At 37.9% G+C, this 13,870-nt stretch overlaps 1 protein-coding gene across 1 annotated transcript; it reads right to left on the reverse strand.

The window, feature by feature from the left end:
• Window positions 1–1,474: 1,474 nt before the first annotated feature.
• On the reverse strand, window positions 1,475–13,234 carry vamp2 (vesicle-associated membrane protein 2). The gene is made up of 5 exons (XM_034682966.1): window positions 12,546–13,234; window positions 7,788–7,884; window positions 7,330–7,488; window positions 6,717–6,768; window positions 1,475–6,516 (listed from the first exon to the last, which is right to left on the reverse strand). Coding segments are annotated over exons 1-5 (327 nt in total). The 5' UTR covers window positions 12,548–13,234; the 3' UTR covers window positions 1,475–6,499.
• Window positions 13,235–13,870: the final 636 nt, after the last annotated feature.

Below are 13,870 nucleotides of genomic sequence, written 5' to 3' on the forward strand. Positions count from 1 at the left end.
TCTCTCAGTGTTTGTAGCGTCTTTGTTAGGTAGGGCATGGCTATCAGTATTATGTGGGCAGTAAATACTATTTATAAATAATATTAATCGTAAACTACAGAATAATGCAAAACAAAGCAGGAATTAAAACATTTGTCGGTTGTAAACACACTAATAGGATATAGGAATATACCGGATCCGAATTGTGCTTTTCAAAATAAAAGTCGTCAAAACAACTCACAGAGGAGGCTCCTTTTACAACACACTGTCATGAAACATGCAACTTTTTTTTACTGCTACTGCTGCACAGCTTTACTACAGCTACCTTCACGAGCTAGAGATCAGAAAAGAACACTTAAGACAACATTTTGTATTTCTGTGGGCCAAAAAAATTTTGAAATATGGTCTTCTAACTCAGTGTTTCTTAACTGGTGGGTCGCGACCCAAAAGTGGGTCGCAAACTCGTTTTGGGTGGGTCTCGGGCCTTCGGCTGGGGAAAAAAAAATCTAAATGAAAATTGTGACACCATGCTTTTTACACTGTAGAAGAAGACAATCAAAGTAATTGCTTTTCTTATGGGAAATAAGCATGGCTAAACGCAAATAATACAGCGACTACATTAAATATGGACTATATTATATTGATAAAAAAGGACGACAAAAACCTCAGTGTGTTGTGTGCACTGAGGTGTTCGCAAGTGAAACTATGAAGCTGTCAAAATTAAGGCGGCATTTGGAAACAAAACTCTCTTCTCTCTTTTAACAGCATAATTTTTGTTTTAACATATGTTATGCCAAAACTACATATTTTTGAATCTCTTTGAAACTAGTTCTCACTAGTTAGACTTATTTGTTTCACGTTTGTGCATAATATTCTTGAAACCATGTGTCCCTAATATGCACTTTTTGATTTACATTAAAATGCAGCTAAAAGAGTGTGAAAGGGCGTATTTCTTCTTCTAGCATCGCCACTTGCTGGTCGTTTTGGGTTTACCAGTACACTTGTTTATTTTGTGTGTTGGCATAATCTGATGTATCTCAGGTTCAAACTGCACCATCTTTATATTAAATCAGTTTGATAAATTGAAAAATGTTCCCTTGATTTGGGTCGCGACTTATCACTAAGGGGTGATGGTGGGTCCCGAAGCCAGACCAGTTGAGAACCACCGTTCTAACTGATTGCCAAATAAGCAAAAATTTAGGTTTGGCAATGCTTCTCTCTGAAAAATATGCAGTATTACATTATAAATGATTTGAATGTAGGCTTTAGGCCTGAAGATTTCAATGACAATGTGACTTAGTATAACCTTAACTGATTTTGTTCTTAATACTCTTACAGAAAGTGAATATAGGCTGCAACTGCTTGTTAATGGGACTAAGCAACCATGCCATTTGTGTGACGGTATGTGTAGACCTCCAAATTGTGTGTATGAATGTGTCATATCAGGCAGGAGGTGGAGGTCAGCAATTGTAGAAACAAGACTCTGAGAGGAGATGAATGCCGAAATGTGCACTTTTATGGCTCCAGGTCTCCATGTATTTTTAAAACACACTTACATGTCATTAGGATAAATTAAATAAAGAGCTGTATCTTTGTATTGATAATAAATTTATACTTATTCACACAGGTCAGATAAGGTCCCAAAGTTGCTGTCAAAATTGCATCTGCCCATTGTTGCACACCCACAAAAGCACATGAAGCACACACAAAAGTACAAGTTGTCACAGGTACTGTTTTTCCAATATACATATATTTCATGATGTTCATCAATATAATAAGACATTGATAGATTTACACTACAATTATTTATGTACTTTAGTTTTTCATTCAGTCTCCTCTCCATTACGTTGAGTCAACCTTGTTTAGTTTCTAATCCCATACCAAATGACAGCACAATAAATCTATCAAAATAAAAGCAGAATAAAACTAATAGATAAAATAAAAAAATGAACACATTGCCCATGATCCTCCAGTCCTGTCCCTCCTTGAAGGCCAGACGACCAGAGGCAATGTTGGCCTTCATCCCAGAAATCCCAGTCCCAAAGATAAATGAAAATCTTTCCTCAAAAATAAACAGATTCAAACAAAAAATAGATCTTGTAGATAGAAACAGCAATCTGATGTAAACTGTAGAATCATTCTAAGCATTCTGGACAATTGAAGGTAAAAATACTCATTTTTCCCCATTAATTTCCCATTTCGTTACCTTTTCCCATCAGTGCTTACACACAAACAATTCAGTGACATCTGGAATTATTACTAAATTGATGTAAAAGTAAGGACAATATTTGGTTAAAAAATAAAACATATATCAAGCAGAATATTGTACATTTATAGCCATCCAGTTACTGTTTCAAGACTCAAAAGGTTCCCTCCTTTTTCTGCACTCAGCCCATTAGGGGGTGACGGTAAACGTTAGGGAGAACTCCCTACTCTGTACAGATTAAAGAAGCTTAAATCAAAGATTTCATCTGATTTAGTATCTTTCTTTCTGCTAAATCACAAGTTAACAAGTTAACTTTTTCACACGTTGTCAACTTGCTCTTTGTATATCACCCCCAAATGAAGCTGAATGCAGATTTAAAATGAGATCTCTGCACAATTCTTCAGGTTGACATAAGACAATATTCTCCTCTGAACCATGTTCCCATCTCACCTAAATATAAACAAACCACAACAAAAAAGTGCCACGGTGTTCAAATATATGCACTTCTTTTCATACAGACAGTAAAACAACAGAAAGAGAGAGCACTCACTTCATTTTCACTACTGTGATCAAATTATTTGAGCACTCACGACAGTTGGATTTATGGATTCATAACACAGAAGTCCTACCCCAATCAGTAGTGTTATTTCACTTCAGTCCACTGTGAATGGCTTAAAGGACCACTTCAGTAACCCTGTAATGTTTTTTGTTTTGTTTTTTTACCTGAAGCCAATTTTACACTTTGACAATGTTCATTTTTTCCTCATTTATATTTTGGTAAACTGCCAATACCTTAAACCTGAGGATATAGATACCCCTTCCCCCAAAACACCCCTGTAATACAACACCAAACAATGCTGATTTTTTATAGCATTTTCTTGGTTTATGTTTATAGTTATTTCTTATGTCTTTTAATTTCAGAACTTGGCAGCACTATGGAAACACCAAAAAGAAGAGTTGTGCTATTATTAGTTACAGGATCACGTGTTTAAAAACTTTTTACCGATTAAAGAAGCTCTTCAAACCTGGAAACACATGACGTTGGGGGAGACTGTATTTACGATTTGAAGCATGCAGTCCTTATGTTTTGGTTTAATTTGCATATGTTAGAATGGCACACACAGAAGCCAATCTGACACACCATATAAAATGTGTGTGATAATTAAAAGGTTCTGTAATTGTGGATAAATACGGGATAAGCTATTTTAAGTCGAGTTTGTTTAGATAACCTGTTTCTCTTCGCTTGTTTTTGATGGCAATTGGCAGCGTAAGCTTAGAAATCTGGTCTTTGGTAATCTTTTAAATTTACTTTTGTTTCATTTGAGGAAAAAAAAAGTTGGGGAATCTGGATGGGTTTGTTAAGGTCTGGGTCATTTTCAATAGAACTTGCTGGCAGATCTGCAGCCTCTCTTCTCATGTACTTCAGTGGTCAAGGAAACAACGTGCCCTCACTCTGAGGTTTAAGCGGCCTAATCTGTCGGGATAAACTGGGGATATTCCCGAGACAGAGCTATTCTAACACACACATGCACACACATTGATGCACCTGAACACACACAGGAACACACACATACACACTGTAGGAGTCAGAGTCGGTAAGTTTAGCAAAGGGGGGCAGGTTGGTCTACTCAGCTGGTGGGTAAGATAAAAGTCATATTGGAAAGAGACAAGGTTACTAAGGCTTTACACACACTTATTGAAAATATTAAAGGTGGTGTCATGGTCTTTTTTATCTTCTTAGTGACTGAAGCCTACTGTTCAGTCTGAAAGCCAGTTTTTTACAATTCAAAGTTGTAAGGAATGGCATTAGTTAGCAAGCGCAAAGTTCCCTCCTAATGCGCATCAACAGGCCCTGCACACTCAAAAATTCTCTTTTTCAAAAGAAACCAATTTGATTAAATAACTGAACTCCAGCAATTTCAGGGCATTGATTTACCAGAACTGTAAGTAAAACTCTGTAAATATTGGTTTAGAAAACCCTGAAATGCCATTTTCAGTCATGTGGATTTTTAAGGTTGTGTCATCTCGTATCTATGTGTACAAGGCCTTAGTTCTCCAAAGTCTTAAAAACAAGTGCATCATACTGCTCTGCTGCTCATATAGTAGCCACATAGGGTAGTATAAACAGGAGTAGATGCCCGAAAGTATGTCAAAGTATGGTTTAAGACCAGACCAGCGAGCGCACCAGTGAAAGAAATTGTTACAATAAGGATAGAAGCCTCTCCCTTGTTGCTTGGCAGTGTATAACGCACGGAGCTGAATTACAAAAAACACAGCAGACAGAGGTAAAGAGGTAAATCGTACTGATCGCACACTTCCTCATCACCTGTCTGATTCACACAAAAATATACTATAATAAAAAATATAATCTATTATATTTAAAAAAGAAAAAAGGCCTTAACTATAGGGAGAAACACTGAGACAGAATCACTGCGCTAGCAAGACACTCGTCTTCAGAGTGCTACTATATTTTGAATCATTCCTTTTGTACTGTCATGCTAAGTATTTGAGCCCACCGCATTGCTGCTGAACTTGAACTCAACTGTGAATTTGTCTTGTTTCTTATTAGCCTCTGTCCCTGTTTCTGGATCTGCTAATAAGGCTAAATTGTTTCTTTTTTTCTGTGCTCTTCATGTGGAGAGGTTTTGCTGCTTGAGGATCTCCTTTAGTCAGGCCATTGACCAGCCAGACAGCGCCATCAAAAACAAGGTTGGTTTGTGCATTTCAAACAGATTCCTTTTTTTTCTCCCAGCAGTCAGCCACTCCCTGACACAAGGTTGAAGTGTGAGGGAGTTTCTGACAGGAAATGTTCCACAGTAACTAATAGAAGTGACTGGAGACTAAGGCTTTTCAGTGTCCATATAGGTCATGGGCCAATGAGAGTTAATTAATTATCAACAGAAGTATCGGCCCCATTGAACTTGTGTTTAACAAGCCTGTATCCCCAGTTATACGCCAATGACATCTCCACAGTACACTGTAAGTATAGGATAACATCAGTAATATTACAAAATAAAATAACTTGGACAGACTGAGTTTAATTCTGTCTGTCCAAAACTTACCCTTACAGCTAATAACTAGAACTATTTTCTCCTATGGTTTGTATGACCGACATTTTTGACACAAATTTCATCGTATGTATATTTTTCTTTTTAAAGATACTTACACTTACATGTGCTACGGTAAGACCATTTGCACTAGACTGCAATGAAGGAATGTTTTCGAAATAAGACACTACGTAATATAGAAATAAAAAGAAACATCTACAGACATTGGTCCAACTGTACTATGGCAGTATTGAAATTATCCGAAGAAATTGAGGTGTTCAAGCATGCTGGGATATAGAAGAGGGTTTGAAAGTTAAAGACACAAGTTAGAAGACAAAGAGAGAGATGAAGAAAGAGAAATGACATTTAGATGATGAGGGGTCAGATGAAAAGGTCTCTGAATGATGAATTTTAGGGGTTAGTTAAACGATTCATGCATTACTTTTATGTTTGATCAATATCTAACTCTCTCAGGAAGCCAACAAGAAGCCAAAACTTGGACTTTTACCTCATCAAGTTACAGAAATCTAAGTAAGAATAATATTATGGGCAGTTTTGTTGATATCAAAGCTTATATTTTTGTAACTTGATGAGATTTTTTTTAAAGTCCAAGTTTTAGTTCTCAGGTTTATTTTGGACTGTCAGAAATTACATAGATGGACCCGATAATAATTGGGTATTTCCCTAGTTAAGTGGAGTCAAACTCCAACCACTGTGCAAAAATACACCAAAAAGAGAGAGTAAGCAGGGAAACAGACAGATGATGATAACATGCAAGATACACACTTTGATTAATAGGCAGTATTTTACGCTGAAGCATACTTAAAATTAATACAAAAATTAAAAAATACAAAATGCACACACACACGCACACACACCTACAAAACAGTATATATATATATCAGAATAAAACTCTACAAAGAACTATATATATCAGTTATGTAACAATTATCGCCAATCGTTGTTTCCTTTTCTGTTGCGTCGTCACAAGTGTTTGGTTCTCGTTATGGCAGGTTAGAAAAGCCAAGAGGACCCAGAAAGGAAACGGGGCCGCACACTCACAGGACAAATATCGACAGGGGGTCCAGAGGCCAGGTGGTGGAAGTGGGGGAGTCATGGGGCCCTGAAGGGTTTAGAGGTGTTATATCGAGGCTAATCTGGGGAGTTATATGTAATAATTACTTTCTCATGGTAAATTTTGTCATCAATGTGAGGGTTTTTCTGTAGCAAGGAAGTTGGGATTAGACTGGGGTAGGAGCGACTCTTCTTAGGTGCTGAAGTACACTGTGGAAAAAGAAAAGAAACATGATCAGGTCTAATTCATAATGTACAAGGAAGTCCATCATCAGACACAAAAGCTATCAAATCAACATTTGTAAACAAAATTCTTTGATTTTTGTTTTCAAGTAAAATACATGAAAAACATTTCTGTTCTGTTTTAATATACAACACAACAATCCCAAATCTGTATAAAGGATTCTTACCAATAATGACGATGAGGACAATCACGCATATCACACCCAGGATAATCATCATCTGTAGTCAGTGGATTGTCAGAAAGAAAATAAATTGTTAGAAAATTTGCCAAATTCAACAGTTTTCCTACTTTGACTATGTTTGTCAAACCCATTATCGACAGCCCTAATAACAGAAAACAAAGACAAGTTACGGTTATGAAGTTTGTGTAGCACAAGCCAAATTTACCGCCTACACAAAATATTTTCTGCCTTTATCTTTAATATTTCAGCACACATATTATATGCCAACTGTTATATAATCCTCAGTTAAATTAACCTCAGTAACCTTTCATTCCAGCACCCTAACCCTTCTTTAAACACTGCTGCACAACAGAACTACCTCAGTGGCAGCACAGTTGCCTTTGTGTTAGGCTATAATTATGCTGTATTTCTGCTGAAGAACAATCAGTGTCATAATCATATTACTTTTCTAGATGAAAATGAAGCTTGTGAGTAAAAACTATAGAAGTAATCTACTGCTGTAACTGGTAACACACATAGGTCCCCTTATCTAAGACAGTTTAAAGCAACCTTTATAGGCATGAAATTACAATGGGTAAGCATGTCTGCATGTTCTCACCTTGGCGTTCTTCCACCAGTATTTATTCTTCAGTTTTGCAGCGCTGGTCTCAAACTGAGAGGCTCCAGCCTGCAGGGCATCAGCCCTGTCGTCCAGTTCTGACAACTTCTGATCACGCTCCAGAACCTTATCCACGTTCACACGCATGATATCCACCACCTGGAGAGAAACAGAGCAATGTAGTGTATTCAGACTTGATGGCTCAGTTTGACTGTGCAGCAGGATGGAGCTGAACTGTTAGATTTGGTTGAAAGTCATTTATTTGGTTTCATATACTGTATGTATATAAATTCTGGACAATGACTTGCGTTTTTCACCTAAGAATTTGTGGATGTGCGCGAGCAAGCAGTGAGAACTGATACCAGTAAGTGACCAATCAGTAATGCTTAACTGTAAGTGTTGATATGTGGGTCTGACAGTATGACTTTCTGTTTGCAGTAAGGCTGTGGTGTACTAACCTCATCCACTTGTGCTTGTGTCTGCTGCAGACGACGGTTGCTGGTGAGGTTGGGTGGTTGATTCGCTCCATCTGCAGGGGCTCCAGCTGGGGCAGACCTAATGATAAAAAATACAAACAGTTAGTGATAATGTTAAGCATACTCAAAGGTGAAGAAAGCCTGGAAAACAGAGAAGTAACAAAATAAATATGGGCAATTTTTTGATCCAGCATGCATGTATGAAATATGTCTCCTATGTCGAGAAAATACAACATTTTCTCTTGAAAAACAAGTCCCTAACTGAATCCTCGTATCTGAGTTGAGAGTTCAATAGTGAAAACAACAGGAAAAGATCCATTAACACAGAGTGAACTGCAATAATGTTGGCTGAACATGTCATAAACACTAACGCTGACCCACCTATTGCACTATGATATGTTATATAATTCCAGTGTAACCAAAGAAGAACAACAGAAAAGACATATTTCACTTTGTAAGCAAGTACAAGTAATTACTTGGAGGACAATTTGTTGTTTTTAATTAACTTGTTCATATTTGACAAACAGAGGAGTTTTTCTGTGGATTGTACAGTGCTGCAAGCTATAAGATAATGGAAATGTGTTCAAGACTCAATTTAGTACTTCTCTGTGTATCAGAGGGAGAAACTGCTTACATTTATATGAGATTTGGTTATAATCAGATCTTATTTGGAACAATTCCATATACTCTCTCTGGAGAGTCCAGATAATTACCTTCAGTCACAATAAAGGAATCAACTATTGCAGGCTCTGCAAAAGTCATGTAGATTTGTCATGTCATGTTGTATTGTGACCTACATAGACTTATTCTTTTAGAAGCACTCTGCACCAACAATGACCTCAGGGAGAGACAGGCAGTTTAAGCGACAGTGTCATGTACCACTGAAAAGTGAAAGCTCCATGAAAAAGGTCTCATCTTCTTGTTAACCCCTGCTTCGCAGTGGGAGAACAAATACATCATAAAATAAAAATATATATACATATCATATATAAACAGTAATTCATGAGTGTAAATACTTTGTATTGATTGACATTCACAAATCCCCTCTACTTCCTTTATTCTATTTGTTATATTTGCTGGTTACATTTTAACCCTGCTCCATCAAACTGCTGGTAGTGGTTCAGTAAATGTTATTGAACAGCAACCTGTGTCAGTGACGGCTTTAGAGTACACAAAAAAACTGTAGAACAGTTGTGTATCAAACCAAAAGCAGTGAACACAGCAACAAATAACAGCTGAATCACAACAGCATACGTAATAAGCTTAATTTCCACGGTCATCAATTTCACGAATAAGTATACAGGTGTGATTGCTCAATGTCCAGAGAGGATTTTTAATTAAAAAAAAAGATACATAGGTAGATTCATCCTAGAAATTCCTCTTTAAATGAATTTACTTTGGTATAGAAGGAATCTGTCATTGAATGAGAAAGTTGATCGCATGGATGTTGATAAAATTAACTTCCGGCCATTCTTAAACACACTTCAACCTCCTGGGAAGACACCCAGCACTCTTTAATGTTCTATACTATGAAACACTTTTTATGCTCCTTATCACTGATGATTTTACTCCAGGTTCAACCTCTACAAATCAAGGAAAAATGTTGTATAATTTAAAAGGTAAAATGTAACCTTGAATATCACCACTGATTCAGAATGCACAATTGCAACCATACAACGCAAGCACAAAAACTGAACCACTGATCAAGCAGAATGATCACATTTACAATAAGCTAGACTCTTTTCAAAATGATTTATCATTATTTGAACTTACTAATTCCACTTTATTTTAAATAAAATGTGCCCAAATAACTTAAAAAGGTCAAGATTTACTGTTAAACATTTTGCAATCGGATGTAGCCGCACATACATATCACATGACAAATGCCTTGGTGGCTGAAAATACTTGAAAGTTTGCTTATAGTGTGGAGTAGCTTTGCATGTTTAATTAGGTAGGCTCCATTGCTATCAGTGCAGATTAATCAACACTGCAACAAGTGAAATGGGAGATTCTACTAAGGTTTTTAGTGTTTCTTGATGAATAAGCCTTAGTTGTAACTGAGCTTCACTACTAGCGTGAGGCAGAACTGTGTATAAAGGTCACCTTTACATGCTCACACATTACTAATCCTCTAACAACAACAAATCCTTTGAACAGTTGGCCTGATGGTGCTGGTGGTCCCTGTCAGCTGCCAGCCAGACATAACAGAAACTAAAAAGAGGGTGTATGTGAAATCCATTACAGCATACTATCACTATGTCTTTTAAAATGTCTTTTAAATGATTACTGCACATATTTAGAAAAACAAATTGATTAACTACCTTACTAGAGTACAAATTCATACAATTAATGTAGAATACCAGTATATTACAAATAAGCAAATGTGTTGGTGCAGAGGTAAGATGAAGAATGTCACACTCCAATCCTCAAAATCTAATAATTGTATTCTTCTCACTTGCCAGCATGGAGTATCACCACAAAGCTGTCATTTGTGCAGAGGTTCACGCTATCATCACTTCTTAACTGGCACCAACCAGGAAGAGCTGCTAGAGCTGTGACAAGATTTCTCACCAGTTTTCACATCCTGTGAACATGACTGACTGACTGTGTTAGATAAAAGAGAAACTGGAAGCTCCACGCCCAGGTGGGGCAATTGTTTCTGATCTGCACATAGTTTGGTACATAATTTCCCTATTATAACTAGAATAATTTGCTTGATTTGGTCTCAGAAAAACTCCCTACAATTAATGGTGATATACAGTTTTTTTTTTTTAATGTTATTGTTTGCATTCAACAGGTATTGGTAATGGGGAATGTAACATGTTTAGCATATTTCATTGTCTCAGAATCTTAAAAAAGCCAGTTAGACCAAGAATTTAAGCCTTTGCATTTTAACTGTCAAAACCTACAGATGATTTTTGTGTGGCGGTAACTACACATGTATCAGTTTCATCCTATTTCCAGGTGATAATACCGGAAAATACAAACAGTAGTTCACCTATCGATTAATAATTGAAACAACTGACATGTTGAGCTGGCTTGGTTTACATTCCTCTTTCTCCTGTCCGTGTCCAATGTCAGGTTTTCTATGAGTGAAAATATGTATTTAACCTTCTCCCAAGACATAGCTTATGTATAAGTTCAGTGGTTTCTGTAACAGTGAAGGACATGAGCAAACCCCCTTATGAAATGAGGGTGAATTCAAAAGCAGGCCTATGAATACAATACAATCACTTTACATTCAAACTCGCTACATTTCTGTTAAAATGCTTATAAAACTTAGCGATTCTGTGTGGGGTGGCCCCTGTCATGAATAAGCACGCTGTCTGACTTCAGCACTGGAGAGCGACATTTCAGCACTGGACAGCGCCACAGCAGCTCAGACCTGAAACAGTCTGATCCCAGCCTCAGTAAACCAGTATGTTTGATGTTACCAAGCTCGATCCTAACCCACAACGCTCACCTTTTATTGTTTCTCAACATGTACACACACACACACACACACACACACACACACACACACACACACACACCAGGCTCACACAATGTCCTGTAAAACATCACGTTTCACGACGAGCACGACGGGCCTGTAAATACAATGAGAAGCCTACAATATAGAGGGCGGGGATGATGACAGCCATGGTATTAGTGACAAATGAAGCTCATTGCCCACAGAGGGAGTGTTAACAACCATTTTTAAAAGCATGTCGTGAGTTGGCACCATTTTCTTTGAACGTTTTAACTGCTTGCTATTCAAAAACTGACAGAGGAGACTGTCACGGCTGCCTTTCCTTGGTGTAGCCTACCATTCATTGTATGTTGACTTAATGCCCTGTTGAAACAGCATAGGTCGAATGAGTGACCCGGAGAAGGACATTTCCAGGGTTTATTTGTCCCTGACAAAGCAAACAGCCTGGAATATAGTGAGATATGTAGCTGTCCGCCCTCGCACGACAATCGACGACATACAGTAGGAGGCTAGGCTATCCCCACCCCCCGCTGTAGGTTGCAAATATCACGTAAACTAGGCCTAAGCCTACTTCAGTGCTAATAATATCATCGTCTATAAGACGGTCTGTGGAGTATTCGTCGAAAAGAGTCTGGGCTTTAAAATGTAAAACATGATGTCCTTGCAGTTATAAAAAATACCCTTATTAACACCTGTTATTTAACAACACGGAAATAAAGGTCTGGGAATGTTCAGTTAGGACAAAACTGCTTTATTGTAACATATACCTTCCCTTATGTGGCTTTAATTAGCCTGTGGATATCGAACAGACGGTGTCCTTTTCAAAATCAAACCAGTCCGAACTGGAAAAAAATGTGTGCGTGCTTGCTCCGGTGAAAAGCAGCGACGACTAAATAAAAAAAAAACGGATACGGAGCTCGTGTACTATGTAAGCGTCAAAATAAAAACAGCTAATTATGCATTTAATACCAGATAAACCCGCTGCCACCGTGTGCTCCAAGGTTAGGCCGACACGTTAGCCTCTGTCTGAGTCAAATAGGTAAAGAAAATTGACTTAACAATTTTATTCCACGGTGATTTATACCAATGACAAACGGACGAACGTGACGCCAAAGAGATAACCTCAGTATTTGATGGCAGAAACACGGAAACCATTCAGACAGCGTGAATCCCCAACACCCTGCCAATATCTCTCATGAAGGCGATGAACTGTGATTCGTTGATAAATTGGGATTTTAGTCGAAAGGGTATTAAAACACTGATGTACTTACATTTTCCTGGTTGTATTGGCTAGACAGCTGTGCTGAAATCCGGACTGGAAATGTTAGCGCGTGCTAAGTGGCTGGCAGATGGATGTGGATTGCCTTCTGCGCTCCTCACTACCCTCTGGCACCCTTTGGTTGGTTATTGTGGCGTTTCCCTGCCTCAGCAGCCCAGGCGGATTTTTTTTTTTAGACTCGTATCTGCCGCTATAAGCATGCAACAAAAAAACCTTTTCCTTCTCTCTATTTCTACGGCGATGTGGCACCTGCAGGCTATTACAAGAGCCCGGCGCTGTCAGAGTCCGTGCAGTAATGAAGGTGTAATAAACAGCCGCCTGGATTAGGTGGACAAAGATGGCTCCGTGACGTCAATGAGGCGAGTTTCATGTTGAAATGGGTGGACACTTCAAACACACCGCTTTGTGCTTCAAACAGCGCTGTTTTAAAGTGAAGATGCTGTTATATAGAGTGTACGCATGTATTCTTTACACATAGTACATGTCATGGTCATGTTTGGGTTTAAAGCTTCCTTAAAGGAGCTTATTTTGATTGCAAGTCTGTGTGTCAACAAAATGGCGTTCCTCGAAAGGGGGTGTGGCGAGCTTCTCAGTATTGATGCCTGGTTATCAGTGATAGTAAGTGTGTGCAGGGTGAGAAAATAAATCCAATTAGAGAACCTGTTGTTTAAGAAAGGTTAATTCAACAGGCTGAAACATATGTGCATTGCTGTCAGGGTGGTGCTGTTGTCTTAAGTCTTACATAATTAATGTGAGGATGGGGTCTTTTGAGGCATGTGCTCTCTAGCTTGACCCTTACTGCTTGGTGAAGGGGGTTTTCCCAGGCAATGTACAAATGGTAACAATGAATAATTAAAGCATAATCAAATAATAATCCTATGATTTATAATCACTTTTACAAAAAAGATTTAATATAAGTATTATGACAAGGAAACATTGACCTACAGTATATATTTTTTAGGCTTCTCTAAAGAGAGGGTGCAAACATTTTTTTTTTTTTAAGACTTTATTTTCTTGTTTTGCAACAAATATTTTACAAACAATACTGAGAACATAAGACAGGCAGGGTCATCATCATGAGTGATGTAAAATGCTTGACATGATATACCATAGTAAGGGACAGAGAGGAGGAAAACCAACAAATAAACAAACAAAAAAATAGTAGGGTGGCAAGCTGTGTTATTCAACAGCATGCATGTCCAGCTCTTAAGTGTCTGAGAATTTCTTTAAAATCGTTAAGGTCCTGTTAGTTCAAGGTTGTCCACAGGAGGCACAAACAAGGCATTTTCCACAGCAGAACAGATGGAAATATAGACA

Source organism: Notolabrus celidotus, chromosome 5, assembly GCF_009762535.1.
Source record: "Notolabrus celidotus isolate fNotCel1 chromosome 5, fNotCel1.pri, whole genome shotgun sequence".
NCBI lineage: Eukaryota > Metazoa > Chordata > Actinopteri > Labriformes > Labridae > Notolabrus > Notolabrus celidotus.

Bases quoted from the DNA above. Each gene is read 5' to 3' on its own strand.
- vamp2 (XM_034682966.1), bottom strand. The intron at 7,489-7,787 runs GTTAGTACACCA...GTTTCTCTCCAG, and splicing joins CACAAGCACAAGTGGATGAG to GTGGTGGATATCATGCGTGT. The intron at 6,769-7,329 runs GTGAGAACATGC...CACTGACTACAG, and splicing joins ACTGGTGGAAGAACGCCAAG to ATGATGATTATCCTGGGTGT.